Genomic DNA, 22,930 nt, shown 5'->3' with positions numbered 1-22,930 from the left:
AGTATTTCCGGAGTGGCTCCTTGCAGCCTTCAATACTTGGATTAGTTTTCTGAAATTCTGAAGGAATCTTTTGCTTTTTTTCCCCCTTCTGTGCATTTTTGGTGCCGAACTTTTTCCGGTTTTCCCACACTCCTGCCTGTCACAGAGCAGAAACCACAAAAATGCAGCAAAGTTGAGTCTGTCCAAGGAGCTGCAATTCCATCTCACAAGGATAAACATTTCCTCTGCCAAGAAGTGAGCACAGCACACCGGCATCTTCAAATACACATCGCTGCTGCCCAGCAGAGAAACCCACTGACACAGCCTGTCACCTGTACTAACATGAGCTACCCAAATTAAAGAAATCAGATAGCAAACCAACCAGCATATACCTGCCAGACCTGATGCTCACAGCTGCATGTGCTGAGTTGATAAAGTCTACTAACATCTGATTTTCTTTTTAAATAGTTTTGGAGGATTAATTCACTATGCTATCTCTTAAGACAGCAAGAGTACAGGCAGCAAATATACAAGCTTCCCCAAAGAAGTTCTGTCCAAGCTCCTTAAATATGCCTTACAGTTCCAGATTTGATCCACACAGACTGACAGTGCCCTATCATCTTTATAAAGTGTCTTTCATCAGTAATCTTTTACTAAAGGTTCTCTCTTTAAACAGGAAAGGAACACAGAATCAGGAAATCTCACTGGAACCTGCTCTGAGAGCTTTACAACTCTTCTGGCTGTAGAGTATTAGGGAAGAAGTTACAAATGCAAGTTTTTCCCTTCAATATTCGGAGATGAAACAAGTCTGAGGATGTCTGAGGAAAAACCTGATGAAGGATTTAGTCTAAAGCAGTTCTGTCATTTGGGAGGAGAAAGAGAGAGCTGAGGAAGCTATCAGGAAAGGTAAAGGATAAGAAGAAAACCCAGAAATCTTGCTCATTCTCTCATAATCCACAAAACAGAAGACACACCAAGAAACTGAAAGGAAGGCAACTTACAATCAGTAAGCAACATTTTATGGTGAATTATTTTGTTGTTTGTTTTTAAAGATAGTAGAAGTCAAAAGAAAGATTTCTATAGATAATGAGGAAAGCTACCATTACATTAGGCACAATATAAACTCTTCAAATGAAATAAACACTTGTGCTTGAAGGCAGAAGTCAATCATTGTGTGTTAAATTTATGGGGAAACTGGGCTTAAGGGCAGATTAATTTATAAAGGATACTGTGTTGTTTTTTTTTGGCAGCCTCTTCTGACCCACCAGATTCTAGCCCCCATCAAAGATTAAACATGGAGGGAGTGATTCAAGTGCCTAAACACAGATGTCTAGTACCATACTTGGTACTCTCAAGTTATGCGAGACACCTCCATGGGACTGGCAAATACAACACAAGATCTACAGCAGACTTGTGCTCATCTGGAGCAGCAGCTGGAGGTCAGGTGTAGTAGCCCTGGGCATCTAAAATGTCACTAGCAACCTCTGGTTAGGTAACTGAACTCCCTCCCGAATCAGATACTTCTCTGATTCAATCTGGCAGTTCCGATGTCCTTATGTTTGTATGATGTTACAGTCTTACCTACCTTACCATTGTGAAACTGCAACATAGTGCACACCTATTTCAGTATACACAGCTCAGGTTATTCTGAGATTTATCTTGAACAGTGTAGCCAAAAAGACCTATGTAAGTTGCATACAGGTTCTTCTCCGATATTCCTTCTCAGGGGAACCAGTGCCAACTGCCTGTTGTGGATGGGAAGAGATAAAACTTACCTCGAAATCCTCTGTGCTGCAGCCTTTCTGACCACTGCCTGCCTGTGGTTTGCTGGAGGCTTTGGAACCAGCTGAGAAGGCATACTCTGGGATGGCATCACTTTGTGCAAACTTGCTGCCTTCTGGAGGCTAGAAGTGGCACTCGATGTCTTGTGCACACCAGAGCCAGCTGGCATAGATACATGGCTGGTGCTGGATTGTGAGTAGTTGGCAAAGAGAGCCTGGTAAAAAAAAAAAGAAAACAAAAATGCCATATTAATTGGTGATTACCTCTCTGAATATTGCTGAGACAGTTGATGGAGGTGGGTGACATTTTTGTGAGGGATAATATCAGCCTGGTGTAGGCAACCCCAGGACTCCAGGGACAATCCCACGGATAAAAAGAAGAGTTAAGTGGTCAAGTCAGTGAAGTAGTTTTTAGAGCTGAATTTTATACCATTGAAAGCTGGGACTAGCTTCTAGGAAGGCAGACAAGCCCATTACTGCCACAAAACGATACTATTCTGGATTAAAAACCAAGAGGTCCTATGCTCAATTCTAATCTTGCAGTGGGCTCCCATCCACAAAGGAGTAAAGCTTTTATTACTTTGACTGACTTTTCTGCATTTATCTTGCAGAATTATTCTTTGTGTGGGCGGTGGGATTTAGACACAGTTCTAGGAAAGAAAAAGGTTATGGGGAAGATGTTACAATGCCAGTTCTTCAGTGTAACCCCATACGTGCTTGTAATAACAGAAAGGCTCTAGGGTACCTTCTCTGCAAAGGAGACTAGGTCAGCAGCTGACAAAAAGGAAATCCCCAGTAATATCAGGGAACAGAAAAGATTTCTATTCCTATAGCAGGTGGGAGAGTAAGTATGTTGCAGATTTGTCACAGGGAACAAAAGAATCTGCATGCTATGAGACACGGAAGAACTGAGTAGTGGACTGGCAAAGCAGGGAGTGGGGAATGGATCCCTACAGGAGCTCTCCAAACTTCTCAACTCTTTTCAGAAAGGAGCAACCTGCTGGGAGTTCTGCCTTGTCTTTCCTTGAAATCAAGTCAGATTCCCAGGGCAAAGAGGCAATACCGTAACCACGTAGTTTGGCAGCTACATGTCAGTGATAGGAGATGAGAGGAATAGCTGAGCACTCGCCAGTCACCTCAGCGTGACCCTGGGAGCAGTGCCCTTCACTGCATTTGTCCTCAGTTTCTTCTCTGGTGAAAAAACACACAAAGCCACAGCGAGTGGGCTCCAGGCTCCAGAGAAAACCACAGTCTGAGGGCTGGCTGAGTCTCAGCACACAGACAGGAAAAGCCCCTCTCCCCCGCAATTCTCTGGCAAATGGCAGGGCAGTGGTGTGTGGGAAGGTGTTTCTGACAGGCAGAGCTCTAGGGAGACAAGGAAGCGCAGGAGCCAAAACAGGCCTCTTTCCTAACTAGAGCTCACTGACAAGATGCCCTTGAGGTCCCGATGCTTCTTAACCTCTCACTTCCCTGAAGCTCTACCTTGATTGCAGCTTTCAGATTTTGAATAAGTAGCTGGTACAAGTGCAGAAGTCTGGAAAATAGCAGTCACACCCGACCTCCCCCCAGCAAAACAAACTAACACGGAACTTGGTTTAGTCTCTTGCATCCTGAAGTCTAACACATCACAGGGTTGGGACAGAGACCCTCAAGTCACTGCACTCCTTTCTTCTTCAGGGGTGACATTTCATTGTGCTTGGTTTGATATTATGCATATTTCCTGTAAGTTCTTTTCCTTGTTATTAAAATCACCAAGATCCTGGAGTCCACAAAGCATACAGTCTTAACCCCTTCCCTATGTTAACATGCATTGGCAAGGAGGTCCATGACTCTGAAGAAACAGCAAGCATGGATACTCTAACGAAAGCTGGGCTGAGACATGCCTAAAGAAAGGTCATGGATGTTTTTCTTGGGGGTAGCAGACTTCCAAAAAGGCCTTTGTCTCCATGCTGCGCTGAGATTCTGGCTGCCTTCCAGGCAAGGATGGGGAGACTGGAAGCTGACACAGACCATGGCTTCTGGATTCAGCTACAAAGCATACTGCCCTGCTGTAAACTCCATGGGGACAGGACAGGAAACCAGGAGAAGCTACTGTGCAAATAAAGAGGGCAGCTGGGGAGAGCAGAGTCTGACAACACAAATGAAGCGTTGGGAAGCGATTTCAGCACATCCAAAAAGTAGGAGACAGATCTCAATACTCAGGATTCTGAAGGCTTGGGGCCTAGGGAGAGCAGAAGCCTAGACAAACCCTGACAGAGGAAGTCCTGAAGCAGGTAACACCCTACAACTATTGCTGCTGCAGGTAAAAAACTTTGAACCACACTTCCCAGGCTGGCAAATTTAACTTGATGTTCAGGAGACATTTGCTTCCCTGACAAGTTCTTAGGGATACAAATCTGAAAAATACTTAGAACACTATGAGACTTCTTAGCCAAAAATCATGTAAAGCATTAGTGAGTTAATTCTCTTGCATAATTCTCTGGGGAGGTAGGACAGCATTAACCCTTTCTTGCACATGAAGAATGATAGCACTGACAGGGAAAGTGATTTTCCCTAAGCCACAGACTGAAGCAATATGAAAGCTAGGCTGAGAGCTCAGAGAAGATCCTGACTCCAAATCCCACATTCTCCTCATTAGATCACACCTCTGCTTGCTTCCACATCTAACATGGACACCATACACAAAATGTTATCAGTACAAACCCAGTAGGTTTTAATTAGAAAATATCAACATGTACAGCTTGTCAGTAAGGACAATGCACATCTAAGAGTATTAGCCAGTAGCAGCTGAGCTCGGGCTGCTCATGATTAAAAGCAGGGAAGTACTGTAGTACTTTGAAGAAAAGCAGATATATTAATGATCTTCAAAAACAGAAAGAATGTTTCTGGCACTTACCATCCCTGTATCTAACACCCATCCCTAGTACAGTAATGGAACAAATGTTGCAAGCAAAAACATGCTCATTCTTCAACCAGAGGAGGTAATGAAGCTCATTTCCTGTGAATCTGTCTTGGGGCTGACTCTTACAGTAGATAATACAAAGCATGTCCCAAATTATGCCTTCCTTCATGGGTTTGGGGCATTCTTGTGTTGATCTTCTGCTGTCTAATTGAGAGTGGCCTCATGCTGCAATCTTTGGTTTAATGGGAATAGTAGTTGAATCCCCTTTCCAGATATACAGCTCTATTCTCATTAAATTTATATGAAACATAGCTTTGAGATTTCTATCCTGTAGTCATTCAGTTTAAATTGGATTAGCAAATCTGAAAACAGTAAGAGACTCAGCAGTGTATGAGAACTGACAGACAAATGCATACACACGCACAAGTATTGCATAAAGATCTGTGCAGCGAATTACAAATCACTAGCGCTGGAAACTGAGATATTTACAAGTAATAATGACAAAGATTTAAGTTAAAAAGGGGGGGGGGGGGCAAACCCAACAACATAAAACCCAGCACTTTTCTAAAAGCAACTGCATTTCAGATTACATTGCAAAAATACAGGGAATTAAAAGGCCTGGAAGACCTTTGTAGTCATATAAATTGTTTCATAGAGATTCTTTTGAACATTAATGCATTTCTTTCAATCTGTCTGGATGCAACAATCAGTTGAGTTGAAAATTCACACAGTGGTGATAAAGAACTCAAAGGCTCAAAATGTACTATTAACTGCCATAGTGTTCAAGTGCAGTAAGAGGAGTATCTTGGGATCATCAGGACATTTAAAGAGGAGGAGCAACTTCATGATGTGCACAGACTGTCGTGAAGCATGTCTTCCCTTGGTAAATTCTTCAGAATGAGACTAAAATATCCGAAAACAAATTGACTTTGTGCCTTCTCCTTTGTCCTTCTTTCGGTACGGAGAGCTCTCTGGGGCAAGGACTGGGCCATATCATTGTATTGGAAAGATACTTAATCTGGGCGTTACCATAATTCTAATAATAGTGACAGGATCAGAAACAAGGGGACAAAATTTCAGCTGGTATAGATCAGCACAGACTACTGCTTTCAGAACAGTTGTTCTGCTTTACTTAGACTCAGGCTTTGACTCATCAGTACCACAAGACTCAAATAGGAAAAATGGCAGTTAGCACATTTAGTGGGAAAAGAATCTGAGGGAGAAAACTGCAAAACAAGAACGAACAAGACACTGAAGGGGAAGAGAAACTGCAAATCTGACAGCAGTCCAACATATATAGTTTAGAAAACAGTTTAATGATGTTTAAGGCTGCATTCAAAGAGGCCCTGTGTTCTTCGGCAGGAATAATGTCGTTCTAGGAATACTAGGAATATTCTGAATACTCAACATTCCCAGTCAGATCTAAATAAAGTGTAGGGACATTCAGAAGAGAGTCACATACATTAAAAGAAAAAAAATTTGCTGAACTTCATAAAATAAGGAATATTTCACAGAACATACCACTTTTAAATGATTGAGGGGAGAATTCTTTAATATTAACTTAGCCCAATGTTTTCTAGCATAAAATCAACATAGAATTCTGATTGAAAATGTGATTATAACTGACCACACAACTAACATGACTTGCATCTTGTTTAACATTAGCTTTTTTGCTATATTTTTAGCAATAGATGCTAGGCTAAGAAGACAGAACATAGCCACACAGAGGAGGAACCTCCCTAACAGCTAATGGCATCTTTCCAGTACAGGAAACAATCAGAGAATAAACAATGATGGTATATTAACTGCCTTGCCAACTGCAGCAGTGATACTAACATCTAGGTCATAATGTGTCACATGAAGTCTCCTTTAAACATTAAAAATACTGCTATAAGCCTGTTATTCTTATCTTTTGGTTTGATTTTGTAGTTCTTGTTCCTCGATTTTGTTGATAGCAGATTTAAGCTTCTTGTCTCCACTTTCAAACGCTGCCCCTTTCTGTCTCTTTCTTTACTCGGGCTCTGTAGTGTCTCTGTTCCCGGGCCCTATCACTGCATCCATTTGTTTGTTAGATTCTCATCCAGTCAGTTCGGTGTTTTTCTTTTTGTCCAGGGAATGATGGACCTATTCTGGCATGAAAGATCTATTTTCACCATACTACACTGTGTGGACTAAATTCTGCATACAATGAGTGAAAATCGTTGGTTATTATTCCTCTTCCTCCACCTACACAGTATTTGCTGCTCTGCAAAGTGTTAAATGCCTGGAGGAGGAATCATCATTCTTAAGTGTCTGGAAAGCGCTCAGCCAAGAGTGGGTGCTGCAACAAAGAAATATGCAATAAGCCTTTATGATAAGATACATCTCCTGCATAGTAGATGAGGGTACTCCTATTACACAAATACTTAACTAGGAACTTCCATGCTTTCCAACGCATCTATCTCATCTCCAACATATCAGACTGGTTAACATACACACAGAAACATTTGCCTGTGTTACTAATCATAGTGCTTCTGTTACTTGTTCACATGCTATCCATATACACCTGACTGGTCCAGAGAGAAGGAAAGACTGGCATCTAGTCATGTTGCATGGTCATGCCATACTCAGGGTGTGCCTTGAGATTTATTAATAAATGCACTTCAGCTACTGAAAAATGGCTAGCCTGCCTTCCAACTGTAACAAGAATTGGTTGGAAAAGACCTCTAAGATCATGAAGTCCAACCATCCACCCAACAACACCATACCTACTAAAGAACTTAACAATCAGATGAAACCAGCTTGGAGATATCCTGCATGCGTTCCCCAAAGTAGAGAGATCATGATGCTTTCAAGTGACAGGCCTTTCGTTTTTGGGGGGATATTTCTTCTGTTGAGAGAGAGCTGAGGAACTTGAATGTAGCAGGCAAGACAACAAAGGATGGAGCAGATCTCAATACATGGGAAGGAACAGAAGGGAAAGAGCAGGGAACAGGAGTCAGGTGACACTGACTAGGAAATGTGGTAAAGCCAGGCAGGACAGGATAAGCTACATCAACTGTGAGGAAAAAGAGAGGACAAGTGATGGCCAGCAGAAAAAGGTGGGGTGGAAGTCAAAGCAGTGTGAGTGGGAAGGAGATGCAGGGCACGGAGTGTGTTAGCAGCAGCAAAGAGAAGGCAGTTCTTGGAAAGGCCAAATCAAAGGACTGAAGTCTGAGAAGCTAACTAGCAGAGGGAAGAGATCAGTGACAGGAAACTAGAGAGGGAGCAGGGGACAGACAGATGAAGGTGAGGGTAGTGCAGTGTCTGGAAGGGGCATCAGAAGATCGGTGCAACTGTGACTTGAAAGGGAGGTCTGGCTGGCTCCATACAATGTCTAGTGGGAGAGGAAGTGTCCAAAAGAATCATTTTATTACAATGTGGTTTTCACTACAGAAAGTCCAAAACCCCCCATGTTCAGCAAATACCTTTCTTCATTAATGGCAACTTTAGCGCAGCCTGAGCCCTGCGGCATGGCAATGGCCTCAATACTGCAACTCCAAACTGCTTGGCGCAGAATGAGAAGGGAGCGAGAGAAAGGAGGGGGATGTCGTGGGGGTGAGAGGAGGTTTAACAAAGAATCACTTTAACAGAAACTCCTGAGTAATGGCTCTGCCCCAGGCCAAGAATAACATCAGCTCAATGTCAGCAATTAGAAGAGGGCTCAGCCAGGCCCCCTGGCCAGCTCCAGCCTCCTCACAGGCACAAGCCAGCTTACAGCCCTTTCCTGAGCTCATGAGCAGCCACAGCTGCCCACCCAGAGCCCCTTGGATGGAGATGAAAGGAAGACCTCTTGCTCAGGAGGGAAGCAAGAAGACTGTAGGTGAGGGAATTTGGGGATGAAAACTGCATGGCTAAATGAGGGCCTTGATAGGAGTGCAAGAAGCAAAGGCGGAAGGGCCTCTCCTTCAAGATGCTCCAGGAAAAGTATGAGGGCAATTTGCCTGTAACTTATTCTCAAGGACCCTGACTGGTGACTCATCTGGTTTACAGAAGGGAGAGTTGGTGTTCAGACCTCCGCCTGTTAGCTCTGTTCACGGTTTTGTTGCAGTCCACTCCTGCCAGACTGCCCAGCAAATAGCTCCTTCCTAATGGACACCAATCTCTTTTGAGTGAAGGTTTGTTCATCCAAAGACTTCCTTCCATTTAGCAGGAAAGATTTTTGGACATCACTCAGAAGAAAGAACACACCTCTCTCCATAATAACAAAGAAAGGTAACAAGTGCATCGATGAACTCATTGTAACCTTGGAGGATTCCCCAGGCAGGATAGAAATGCTGTTCCAGACACAGTGGTCCACACTTGGCATCTAGCTGTCATCCAGAACACCAATTAATACAAACTCTTTTTCGTATTTCCTCTAGCTCTTGGACACTTAGTCCATCTTCTCTCCTTGCAATTTTAACAAAGAAGTCATGCATCTGTCAGACAGTTCCATGCAAAGCAGTGAAAGGAGATCTTAAATGTAGTAATAACAAAACGTGTAGTAGGTCTGAAGATTTTCAGGGTTGCAGAGAAAACTTGTATTTGGCATCAGCGTCAGTGGCCATGCCTCTTGCACACTGAAGGCTCTTAGAAGAAATCAATACATTTCTTCAAAAGAATGAAGATTCTCCTAAATAATTTCTGAGTCTGCTTAGCATACTGCTCTTTTGATCGCTGCATTGTATAAGAAGACATCTAGGAGGAGGAGAATTTAGTCAAGATGAAGCCTTGATGGGGTCTGCCACAGAGGACACAGTTGCCAACACAATTTCAAAAATCTATGTTTAGAAACACTGAAGTACAACAGTGACCCAGCCTGAAGTGCTACCCAAGAAAAACTCAGTCAAAGAGGGAACACAGCATCAGAAACAAGATTAAGTGACAAAGAACTGTGGAGACTGTAGACAGGTCTAAGGCTGTCTGAAGGAACTATAAGGGGATGCCCTGAACTGGTGCAGAAAAGCAAGCAGCAACATATCAGTAGCCAAATGGTAGAGGATGCCAATCCCATTGGCATCAAAATGCTATAAAAATCACTGAAAATAATATTAGCTCTGTTGCAACCCACTTGAAGAGCTAATTCCTTCATGAAAGCTGTGCCATACATACTGGCTGTGAGTTGGTTCTGCACATCTAAGACTCAGTCAGCACTGCTACATCCCAGGCAGAATTTTTTCCTTAGTTACCTGGTGCCGGGCTTGGTTTTGCTCCAACAGCTGTTGTGACTGAAGTTTCTGCTGCTGAAGCTGCTGCACAGCAAAATGGAGCTGACAGTTGGGATGTGCCGGCGGACTCTGTGTCACCACCTTGTTGTGGACACTGTTCTCCATCTCTCCTTCCCAGGCAAAATGATGATTCTCAGGAGCCCTAAGAAAAGAAGAGCCATCACGCTTTCACCACTGCATATAAGGACTCCTGCTTACAAGGCACTGCTGCTTCCTGCAAATCCCTTAATACTTAGCCAGCTATGAATTCGTATTAAGCAGCTCCAGCAAGCACAACACCTGCTAGAGGTGCCATGTGCCAACTGCTGTCTTGCTAAGGAGGTTCTTGAATTCCAGGCTGGGACTATATTACTAGCCATTAACACCATGCTTGAGGAGAACAAAGGAAAAGAGAAGAAAAACTCGAAACTGGAGCGCGTCTGTAGCTGATTAGCATCAAAGAGAGACAGAGTTACAGCAGAAAAAGAGCTAAGGATTCCCATCACTAATGAGATAAGTATTTATTTGGATTTGTACAGATTTTGTTAATACACTAACACAAGGCTTACACCAAGCACACACATGCTGCAGTGTGAGTAGAATAGAAGACAGGCATGCAGTACAATATCCACAGACAGAATAAAGGACTGGTATGGTGAGGTTGCAACTAGGACACATATTGACTCCATACAGTTACAATCCAAAAGACCTAAGGGGACTGTAGATAGGCTCATTTCTTTCATCATCAGAGGAATACAAGCCTTTCCCAGAGGAGAAAAGGCCTCCTGCAAAGAGCTCTTACAACCCAGGCTTATATCGTGGGAGTTCAGCTGCGGCCTGCAACATGATAAATACCAACAGGAGCTCACAGGCTTGCTTTTAAGTTCGTAAGCCTCAGTGAGAAGGCAGCACCAACACACTTCTACACAAGGCCGAGGGGCTTTGTAGAGAGCAGGTGGCAGACTGACAGGACCACAAGGTTTTCCTGAAGAAGCTGCAATTGCCAGCAACCCACACAGCCTGTGCCCACAAGACGGTATGCCATATGACACACTAAATCCTGACACTCTGGCCAATAAAACCTTCAAGCCTCCATGCCTGAGCTTCCCAGGTTTCTGCTGATCTCTGTCATGTTTCTCTCAGTCACTCTTTCCAAATATTTCCTTTGGATTCCCAGGGCAGACTCCTCTTGTATTTGCTATGCATGTCATCAGTAACTGGGATGTAAAAGATACTTCAGTGTCTTCTACATTTCATGCCACAATTCAGAGAGCAGGTCATGATTTGGCAAGGGAATTAAATGAAATCTCCTTGCTTCAGGATTCTATTAAAACTCACAACCTAGATTCTTTGAACATGTCACAGCTTCCCTTGAATGTGTTACACCTTCCCCGACAGCTTCATCGTCACAGCAAACCCTTAAAATATTCAGAAGGATGTCTGAAACACGACCAGAAGCAACTGCCAGCTCTATGTACTCTCCCTCAAAACTAACCTAATGCATCGCTTTCAAAGCAAATTGAGGACAAGGACTCCAAGCACTAAAGGGTCACTCTCCACACTCAACTCCTCAGCAACAGAGGAGTAACACAACACAGTGGAAAACGAGTTCAGCTGCCAGCATCTCCACCATGCATCCTTTGGGCCTCCTCCTGCTTGGAGCACCACTACCACTTTTGCTTTTATTGGCCATTGGCTGTACGTAGTCTTCTCTAGACTTCTCTGTTCAAGGGATCTCCCACCCATGCTTCCTCAGTTCTTTGCTTCCATTGCACCACAGTGCAACACTGGGTAAATGACTCTTGGTTCCTGCTCCCTTTTGCTAGAAGATTCTCAGTCTGTCAGTTCTTTTTCTTTCACCAGTGCTTGGAAAAGTGACAACTGTAATGTTGCTGACAGTACTCAGGCCCTGAAACCCAAGTTGTATAGGTCCGAATCTGGCTTTGTGGTTAACCTTGGGAGAGCTGCTGCCCTCTTCTAAACCTGCCGTCCCCCGTCTGCCCCAGTAACGGGGTCATGATCCTCTACTATTGCTATTTTACCTGCAGTTGCCCAGCTCTGGATCCCTGGATGCGTGTGTGCTGCTGGCTTCCCAGCACTGGCCTTGGCTAGGCACGGGATGCCACAAAAAGCGTAACTTAAAAGGAAGGCATGACAAGGCACAGGGAGTCTTTGAAATGATCCCCAGCTGTTTCCTCTTCAATCCCACCAGCTCACCATACAGGTTATCAGCCAGTTGCTGTCACCTGAACTCAACTGCCATCCCAAGCGTAGTATCTGCTCCTTCCACTGCATAGATACAGATTCCACCATCCATTCCAATGTTAAAGCTCACTGGACTTTTCCCTTGTGTGAAACAGCTGGAGTCTCTGTCACCTCCCTCCAGTAAACTCGGGTCATGCTGCCAGCTGGAAGCACAAAGGACTGTGCTGGGACTGGGGTGTACCCTTTGGGAGATAGCTGGGGCTTACTGCAGACCAGCCCCTGAAATAAACATCAGTTGCACCACACAAAGCCGAAGAGCATTCGGGAGCTCCAAAGTCATGGTAGCGCTCAGTAAACAGCCCGATTAATTCTTCATCGGTACTACTGAAAGATTATGATCTTCAATACCTCTGTTTTGAACTAAACAACAGATGCATTTGTCCATTTGCCTAGAGTAACTTTTCAACACCAGCAATTTCTCAGTTTTTTTCAGTTGAGAAAACTTGATAAGTTCATTCAAAAATGCTCCTAAATAAAGTAAGCCAACACAGGATAAAGGCATTACCTCTTACAGATTTAATAACTAGTTAAAACACATGAAACCAGAGCTAGAATAAATGGACAGTTTCTACAATGGAACGAGATTACCACTGGGGTCGCACCACAAGAATCTGTGCTATAGTCTCTGCTGTTCAAAACATTTATAAGTGATCTGGGAAAAAAAGAGTGAAATAAAAAAAGTCACTGAGAAGTGTGAAGAAACATCACATTACTGAATGATCAGACATTAAATTGGTAGATGACATTCCATTTAAAAACTACAAAGTCATGTACCAAGAGAAATACAACCCTGATTTTAGGCAATGATGGGCTTTGAACTAGTTATTTCTATTCAGGAAGGAGACCTTATAACTATAGCTATAATAGATTTTTCTATTAAAACATCAATAAATACTCTCAAAAAGCAAACTCAGTGTTCAGAATTATTAGGAAAGGCATAGGGAACAAAACTACTATGCTACCATATAAACCAAAATTGCATCCATCTCTTGCACGCTGTCCCTCCTCCCTTCTCAAAAAGCATACAGTAGAACTGGAAAAAGTACAAAGAAATGCTGTAGAGATGATCAAAGGTATGGGATAGCTTATATATTGAGGAATGACGAAATAAATTTGGACTCTTCAGCTTGGAAAAAGGACAACTGAAATAAAATATGAAAAATATCTATAAAATCATGAGATTCAGGGAGAAGGAGAACAGGAAGCTAGGAAGCTCAAGATTGAGTGATTTGTTCTAAAACATAAAAATCAAGATAAAATGGAGGAGATAAAACCAATGTAAATAAAAACTCCACTGAAGTTGGACCTACGATAGCCAGGCTGGCTTTGTACCAGAGATGATGTGCAGCAACTGCAGTCTGTAACACTGTGAGGGCCCCTATCTGAATGGCAAAACTTTAGTATCATTCACTTGATCCTCATTTCTTTTGATTTGAGATATCCAGCAAAGGATTAACGATTATGGAAATACAAATACTGAAGACCGACGGTCCAGTTTTTAAAAATGCACTGGGATTGCTGCCTTGCTCCAACTTTTGTCCACTTCAATGAACTCTCAAATGGTTTCATTTGGTTTCTAACCTGTTTTCATGCACTTTTTCTGTTTTAACTAATAGATGATCTATAGACCAAAATAATTTCTTTACAATATAATATTGCCCAGATAAGCTTGGTTTAAACTATCCAGGAAAACTGTTGAAACTATGTTATTAAATCTTTAGGAAGAACTACCTTTAAAAACCCAAAATAAACCACAAGAACTTTGGCTAACGTTTTCTTACAGCATAGACAGTCTTGTACACAACTGCCTGCAGTTTCAGTACCTTCTCTCCACAAAATGCAGCACAATAGCACTTTTTTTCTAGATACTGTATTGTTTGAAAACACTGTTGCTTGCCTGAGTAGATTTTACTCGCATGGCCTGCAGAATCCTGCTAGATTTAATACGCATCTGTTAGCTTCCATAGGTTTTTCTTCTTTATAGATGGAAATCAATATAAATTCATTACACCTAACTTCAACCTTTTATAATACAAGCATTAAATATTTGACAACAGAAAGCCTGCATATTTGCAAGTCTTAAGATCACTTTTGTAGAGAGATGTTTCATCTGCAGTTTTGGGAAGTCCCCACACAACATACTGTCAAGTTGCTGATATTACATCTAAGGCAAAGCTTGTCTTGGTCCAGGAGAACAGGGCTTAGGATCTGAGACTCAATATGCTGCTGCCAGAGACACGCTCCAGCTCTCAGTGTATTTGCCAGGCTCACAGGAATGTATCATGGTGCAGCTCCTATTTTCAGTCTCTGCCTGTCAGATGATTTATTGAAGCATGACAGCACCTTTGTACCCTTCCTGAAGTTAGCTCTTCTGCTAAAGGAATTCTAGAACAGGCTCAGCCCAGTAACGAAGGCTGGAAAAAAGCTGTAGTGCACCTCACACCTTAACAGATATTATAGAGTTCACATGGTAGAGAGACTATATAAACACCCCAAACTGAAGGAAAAGCTTTTTCACACCCTTTTAGGCAAAGCCAAAAATAACCAGAAAACGCCCCACACCCCCAATGGAAATGAGGATTGTAGAGTCAGTACTCACAGACCTGCTTGTTTGCATTTCAGGATTATTGCTTGAACGCTAACAATTGACTGAATATTCATTTGCTCACATGTACAGACGACAGATACAGTCATAGATGCACACACATGCAAAATGGGAAACAGAAATTCCTGCCTGTGCCACCACAAGAGACTGGGTTTCATTCTGTCAGCCAGACTTGTTGTGAGCAGTCTTCTCACAGCTTGCTCAGGATTATTTATGAGTTGCTTAGTTTGGAGACCTGGCCAGGATTCAGACCTTCACTATGTACAGGAAATCTCAGCCTTGGCATTATGACCCATCCTTTGTAAGCAAGATTCTGTCCTTCTAGCAGCTCTTAGGGCTACTCTATTTTTGGCAAGAAACCCACCGTGCTCCTTGCTTTCAGCTGTAGTTTTCATAAGGCTTGGGCCAGAATTCCCTCTTCCTCTTCAGTGACAGCCTAAGACCCCTCTGCTGCAGCCTTTTGCATCACAAAAGATACATGTTTGCAACTGAGACCAATTTCAACGGATCTCCATGCTATTATGGTTGCAACCCAGCCTAAAAGCACTAGAACACCATGCACTCATCTCCAGGTTTTCTGGTTCCAAATTCCCTTTCTGCTCTAGTTCTCTTTTCCAATTCATCAGCTCTTTTCCAATGTAAGCAACTCTTACGCAATCAACTACCTACACCTGTACTAGGAACTAATGCTAGCGTACTAAAATACTAAATACTAATAAAACACTAATACATTTGTTCATTGAGTACAGAAAAAAAGTTTCAGTGAAATCCATCTTCCATACAGAAGATCAAGTGGTTATTAGCTCTCACAAGAAAGGAGTGACCTGGCTTCTGTTCCCACTTCAAACAGATTTGAAGAGAATACCAAGAGCTGAAGCTGACAAGACCAGACCACAGAACACCACTCACTGAGAATCTTGTAGTTACAAAGAACTATCTGACACACAGCAATTCCATACTAAAGGAACGACACTGGTAACTTCTAATGATAGCCCACAGTTCCCTCAGCATCCACCATTCCTAAGTAACTCACTCAAACATCTGACAAAGCAGGGTCTACTACAACACAACCACTGCTGGGGTGTGTAATACTGGATAATAAAAGACAACAGCAGACAAGAAGGCAAAGAAAAATCTTTAGTAAAAGTGAAACTACACAGAAATAATCAGGGGAGGGGAGGGCAAGGCTGGAGTAGAAGGGATTCAGAACATGATTTCTGAATGCATAATTTGGACATAAATTGGGTTTAAAACTTCCAGCGTTCCCAAAATACATTTAAGGTTTTTTAAGTATCATAAATACTACACATAGGGCTTCCATTTATATGTCAAGTGAAGCCTTCTTCCAGTGGCACAGCTGGGCACTTGTTTGATACCAGCTCCTGTGTGGCATGCAACAATAGCAATTCATGTAGTATACTGGTGTTCCCCATCACTTACTAAGCAGGCACTTTTGAAACATTTGAAAAGTGCCTACATCCCCTTGAAAGGCAATGCAAACTAGGCTCCAATTACTTGTGAAAACGAAGCTTCAGCATTCTTGAAGAATATTCCTCTGTTTAATCCTGCTTAGTTTGTGAGAACTGATAGGATCACAGCAGGAGTCAGTATAGCTGGAGGTCTAGCAAACCGAGAAAAGAATTATCCTCCTTTTAAACGAGGAAACAAGCTGCCAATGAAAGTATTTTGCATCCTTTCCTGTAAAGGCTGGAGCTAAGGATGAACAAGGGCCATTGCTGGCAATAAGGGAACCTAGTGCATTTATAAATCAGTGTTCCTACCTTGCCATGGAATGCAAGACAATCTTGGGCAGCAGTTTCTTTCCCACAGGGCATTCAGGTGGTATGACAAGTCCAGGAAGCTTTCACTACAAAGCCTTGGTAGGCACCAGCTGCTAGAAAGTAGTTGGCATAGTAACTAATGAGCCTGTCTAGTGTGGCAGCTCCCAGCATCCTGCTGACTTATGTTCAGGCACTCAGAAAAATACAGAACATTTTCTTTGGCAAACTATGTGCTTCTTCCATCCCTAACAATAGGCCCTAGATTGGGGCTGGCTATGGAGCAATGATAAACATAGTGGGACAAAGCCCAGGACGCTGGGGGCCTGGCTGGGATGCAGGACTGTCGGGCCTCTCGCAGTGCTGCTTGCCTCAAGGCCTTTCTTTGTCTTTTCTCCCTCCCTCCCCTCAGCTTCAAAAGCAATAAAGTAAAAATTGAAAAACGGAGCAACAAGTCTTTGAGAATGGTTTGCTCCTGGCCTCTGCTGTTATCAGGAGTGTCTACAAAAGAGTGACTTTGGTCCAGTTTAGTCAGCAAGAGTCTGCATTTTAGCATGGTCTGTAGCTCTGGTTGCTGCAACATGCAAGCCCCTAAAACATGCAGTAGCAGCAGCTATGTTACAAGGGTAAAGGAAGGTAGTTTTAAAAAAAAAAAAACAAAAAACAACAACAAAAAAAAACCAACCTAAAAACCAAAACAAACCACCAGAGGCAAGCAAAGCATTTTTAGTATTCCTAAAAGAGCTCTGCCTGGGACTCTGGAGAACTTATGAAGCAGAGGCAGCTGTCCAGAACACGCCATGGTGCAGGTACTCAGGAGACAGAGAAGGCACAGGAAGCAGCTGGCTTGCATAAAACAAGGATGCCATCACCTGGCCTGCAATCTACTTTTGAGCTCTGCAAGAGAAGCCAAAGAAAAGCTTCTAAAGTTAATGAGCTAGGGAGAGTTTCTGTCCCAAACCATCCATCAAACTTTCCCTTCTTAGTGATGAGGCACAGATGCAGGCATCTTGTAATAGTTTCAGCTTGAAGTTCTTCAGCTCACCACTTTCCCAGCCGCTGAAACTACTTTCACCTACACAAGAGGCTTTTACACTCAGTATCTTTGTGCCATAAGACAACAGAAGATGTACAAGGTCCAGGTGAAAAGCCCTGGGACTGGGCTGATTTAGGCAAAGAACACGAAAAATTCTGTGGATTTAACTACAATTTCCAGATCCATTCACAGGTTAACTGCAGTAGCTACCAGAGGCACAATTCAAGCATCCCAGGACATTTTAATGTGCATTAATTACTAGCAAATGTCAGGAGTCCCCCTCTGCTATTCTCACAATTCCCCTTTTCAACTGACAGAGTTGATGTTGTTACAAGAATTTTATTCAAAAACAAAGATGTGAGCAAAAGCATCCAACTCATCTCCTTGTGGTGCAGGATTAGCACGTTTCAGGGGCTGGAGGAGCCCATATCTCGCACTCTCAGCTGCACCACTCCACAGGCAGGTACACATTCAGTGTCAAGAATTTTCCCTGGGTTTCTCAATCAAACTTGTATTTTCTCTGTTTATTCGTATGACCTTCTTATTTCAGATCTAAACCTTCACTACTAGAGCTATGCCTCCTTCAAGCTTAGCCAGCCTTGGTACACTTAACTCCCTTCATCTTTTTCCTCAGCTCAGTCCCTTCTGGCTTTCAATTGTACATTGCTTTTCTCTGAACTTTTTCCACTTTATCAGTATTTGGGGCTAGGCAAGTGGTCAAAACTGAGCACATCATTCCAGATGTGCGTGCACAATAGCTATACAGGGAAAGCTCACTGACTTCTTGCTCCTTCACTTTGTTCTACAAGTACTATCAAAGTTCATGGGCTTCCTTCTTTTCTGGTATATGCTGCTGTATAATTTATTTCCTGCTCCCTGGCTTCTGAAAATTATTCCTGCTATTTCCCCACCATTGAGAAACCTGGGTTTTAGAGAAAAAAGATTCTCTTATAACAAAGGCAATGTAGTGCCTACTTAGCTCTGCTGCAGACCAGGAATTAAGTGTGTTTTAGGTCCTGGGTCTCCATATACAGGCAAGGACATGAGTACAGCAGGTTAGAAATGAGGTGCATCAAAACAGCCTTGTGACAGTCTAGCAGACAAAGGGCAGGCTGAGATTATGCAGCACTGGAAAACCTCTGCAGGCAAGGCCTAATCTGTCTCAGCTACTCCCAGATTTAGCTGGATTATCAACCTCTTACTTTCAGGAGCACTAAACTTGCCAGTCTTCGCAAATGAAGTATTTACCCTTCAGTGGAGCCAATTTTTGTTGGGCCCCTAGTAGCATCCTTGGCTCCATGCCAGTTACAAAACACTATCAGTCTCTGATCTGTGGAATACTTGGCAGGTAAACAACACTGTGTATTTTTCTTGTCTTTACACAGGCAGCTTTGAAATTCACTAGCAGAAAAGCTAAATCACCAAGAAAACTAACAGCCAGTTGTCTGCAAAGTTCAATACCTTCATCCTGTTGTGGCTCATCAGGTCACTGGGGAAGCAGTGAAGACAACTGGGCATATCTCCTCCATGTGATCTAGATTAACAAAATCACATAGCCTTTCTACCCTCAATTAGTGCAAACACAGGGGTGAGCTTTAGTGAGTGGAAGGTGGTTCTGGCTTCATGCTTCCTGCACATACTTCCACACCTGCAAACACAGTCAAAGCCTGCAAAAACATTTTAACAGTGAGACATACATACAATAAGACTAGCACAGAAACTTCATTTTGGTTTCATAAGGAAATCTTGGAGAAGATTACCTGCTCAAATCTGACATGCCTGAATTGCGTCATCCCCCTCTCCCTCAATTTTAAAGTATTAGTTAATTAATGAAGTTCAGACAGAGCAGATGGACTCTGAGTGAAGTTGTACTGTCTACCTCGACTTTAAGATAAGTCATTCAGACTTGGACAATGTGTTAAGTGCCACCTTAAATTTGATCACTTGTCCTACTCCAGGTAGAATTTCTGGGGTGAACACACACACTTCACAGAATTCAAAGTACCAGACATTTACATGTAATACTGCACCACTTACAGAGATGGGAAAGGTATTCCTTACTGCAGAGGTTCCACTGTAAAATCCTAGCATGGATCAAAACATGTCTTGTACTGACATTCTTCTACTTTTCCTCCATCAATGTAGGCAAGTCTATTGAAAACCGAACTGGAGAAGACTGATAGGCTCTATTTATTCCTAGCCATATTTTTTTTTTAGTGCTTTATCCAAGCAGATTTTGCTTTTTATGGGAGGACAGCAGCAGTAGCACATGAGGATGAAAACAGTAAATGGGCACCAGTATCTGTCTAGAACATGCTTATGACAGGGTCTGTAATTAAAGTCATTAATCTCTCTGGAAACCCATATGCCCTACCTCTCTCTAGAGAGGCAAGGGTTAAGTCAGGACCAGTAAGTTAGCCCTGCACCCTGTAATGCCTCCTTTGAACAGCCGCTTACACAGTTCACAGGGAAAGAGTGAGAGTGCAGCTGCTGTCGCAGCCAACATTTGGTTCCTATTACAGTGAATAAATCTCCCCCTCCCCCTTTTCTTTTCTTCCCCCCCCCCTTTTATATTAAAAGTCCATCAAACACATTTTTTTTCTCCTTAATATTTTCCATTAAGTTTCTTCCTGCGTAGGCTTTCCCAGAGCGTGGTGCTCTGCTGTATGTGCTCAAGCAACAGCTGCAAGATCCCACTGAATAAGAGAATGGGGAATGAAGAAAGCAGCTCAGGCCCCTTGTTCAAGTCTCAAGAGGCAAGTGAGAAGTCACAGTTGGGCTAAACTGGTGAAATCTAGAGCACTTGAGAAGAATAAACAAACAAACAAAAAACAGGCTGTTGAGTTTTGTAGGGTTAGGATTCATGAGATGGATGAGAGCACTCGAAGCACGCTGCCCCTGCCCAGAGCTAAATGCCCCTGCCACCACCAGCCTCCCAAAAGACACAGAACAGGATGGCGTTACACCACAGGGCCTTATGGGTTCCTCCAGGGTTGCGCTGTCCAGGTCTCATACCACTTGAGGCCCAAATGACTTTTGTAGTTGTGCCGTATGACCATAGAATAGAGATGTCATATGCTCCTAACTTCAGGTGTTTTGTTGTCTAAATATTTAATGTCGAGTACACAAAGAAAACTCTAAAGAACATGACAAGCCTCCGGATTCCACAAAATTTGCACCAAAGTTCATGAAAGCAGTCAACTTTGCTTGACATCCAGTACATCTATCATCTTGTTACATGGTAGATGAAGACACTCTCATGAGCAACTGTTAGAGAAGATTTGATAAATCTGACAGCTTAGATAGTCTGGCTATGGGGACAAAGCATGCTGAAGCATACAGTTCCCTGACATCATGCCTATAAACTTCAATGCCAACAATTACAGCCAGATAACAGAACTTCAAAAAAAAAAAAAGCAACAATTCTACGTTTATAATCTATATACCTAAAGAGGAGGCCAGAATCTGTTCTACACTTCCAGAGCAGAGATGCACAAATTTACTTAATAAGGGACTGTGGAAAGTGTCACCTGAAAGCTTGCTGGGCCACGGTCATGTTTAGGAGAAACGCTCCAGGTAAAAGAGGTAGAGTAGCAGCATGGCACCAGCAAGATGCCTCTGCTGCTACCATTCAATAGCACAACTAAAGTTATGTAACATCTAGCTGCTGAAATACAGTAAAATAAGAAAAAAAAAATACAAACCAAGAAATAAAGGTCACTTCTCTGGGTCCTTGCTGTCAGGCTGTATGCTTGTGGTTAAGAGTCTCTTGTTTTTGGGTAATTCCTCAAGCACTGATACAAGGGCAGAGTAAGGGTCCTCAAGAGACCTTTTCCCTTAAACAACTGAAATTTATCAACCTAGCTCAAATGTAATGAAGATAAAGGTGTTTCACAATAAAAAGAAGATAGATTTACAGTCCCCTATGCACTATGGCACTTTTATGCTGGTCAAAGAGGCGTCTCTAGCATTCTTACCTTCCCCATGTTATAAACTTGATTCGTATGCAGTTTCTGGTCTCCATGTCCCTCAAGTGGACTTAGACAAGGTAACAAGGTATGACAAGAAATAGACTGGATTTGAGAGTGATCTCCCACCTGTTAAACAGGAGATTTTTTCCTCCTCAAGTTCCTTTTGCAGTTCTGTTATGCTGGAGTTAAGGGAGAAAACTTTTTACCTCCACCTCCTGTACAAAGATCAACTCACCTGCTGTTGCTCTCTGAACACTTAACAATGGGTTAGAGAAAGAATAGGCAGAGGTGACTGTATCTGTGTCAGCACACACTTTCTAAAGTCTGTAACAAAATGATTACATAAAATATAATCAGGGGTGGTGGAATATGCTCAGATCCACAAAGAGAGAATACTAGTATGAGATTTTACCTATTGAAGAAGCAGACCAGTAACTGTATATGCTGCAGAGACAAGGCCATCCTATCATACACATTGCAGGAGAAGAAAAAAAAAAAAAAAAGGCACTACACTACAAACATACAGACTTTCAGCCATTGCAAGAGGAGCATGGCACGTTAGCACCAAAGCAATCCAAGGATTGTGGTGCTACCTGTTTTACAGCTAGCTTTTCTGTAATCCCTGCATGCCTCATGATGGCCACAAAACACTATGTTTGTACTGCAAAAGGTAAGTGACATTTTTTCCCCTCACTCCACTGGTCACCCAGCTTCCTTAGAGGTCATGGAAGGTACTTTCTGGAAGTGCTTATTTTGACCAAGGCAGCACAGACTCCTAGCAATGCTCTTCTCAAGCTAAAACTGACAGAAGTTGTCCAAGTCAGCAGAGTTCCTTCTAAGAATCCTCCAGAGATACTCTACTTGCAGAAAACTACTTTTCAGAAAAGAATTCTGCCCTAAAAATTCACAAGGTTTTTTTTTTTTTCCAAACAAATTTGCATTTTGTTTATACCTAAAATGTAGCTTAAAAAAATAACTTCAGAACAGAATGGCAGGTTCAGTTTTGAATTACATGTTATGAATTTTTGATAAAGAGAAAATATTTTAGAAAAATCTATAGCCAGCACTGGAACAAAACTGCCTATGCATCTGCCCCCCTCTATTGCCTCCAGAAACTAGTGACGACATACCAGGACTGGATTATAAAGTGCAAGAAAAGAATGGAAAGACTTTTATTTTTATAAAGCCTCACCTGGAAAAGTAAGCTCTTCAAGTAGGGCAGAGCAAGAATCTCCCCAATTTTTGGCACTTCATCCTCCAAAGATTAATACCACAGAAGTGTGTTGCCTTGCCAGAAGAGACTATTCCAGTTTATGACAATTTTGGCCTCCTTGTTGGTCTTTTGTTTTAAACTATACAGAATGCAGTCCCCATTACACTACTAATATTGTTCCATAAATTCCCAC

At 42.5% G+C, this 22,930-nt stretch overlaps 1 protein-coding gene across 5 annotated transcripts in view; it reads right to left on the bottom strand.

The window, feature by feature from the left end:
* TTLL5 (tubulin tyrosine ligase like 5) overlaps positions 1-22,930 on the bottom strand; it is a 150,530-nt gene that overhangs the window by 23,537 nt on the left and 104,063 nt on the right. For all 5 annotated transcript variants that reach the window (XM_075425856.1, XM_075425855.1, XM_075425858.1 and 2 more), the window contains 2 exons: positions 9,852-10,032; positions 1,755-1,975 (listed from right to left, as the gene is read on the bottom strand). In XM_075425856.1, the coding sequence (XP_075281971.1) occupies positions 1,755-1,975; positions 9,852-10,032 (402 nt within the window). The remainder of the gene's footprint in view (positions 1-1,754; positions 1,976-9,851; positions 10,033-22,930) is intronic.

Source organism: Opisthocomus hoazin, chromosome 7 (assembly GCF_030867145.1).
Source record: "Opisthocomus hoazin isolate bOpiHoa1 chromosome 7, bOpiHoa1.hap1, whole genome shotgun sequence".
In the NCBI taxonomy this organism is placed as follows: domain Eukaryota; kingdom Metazoa; phylum Chordata; class Aves; order Opisthocomiformes; family Opisthocomidae; genus Opisthocomus; species Opisthocomus hoazin.
This window is presented reverse-complemented; position numbering and strand designations above follow the sequence as displayed.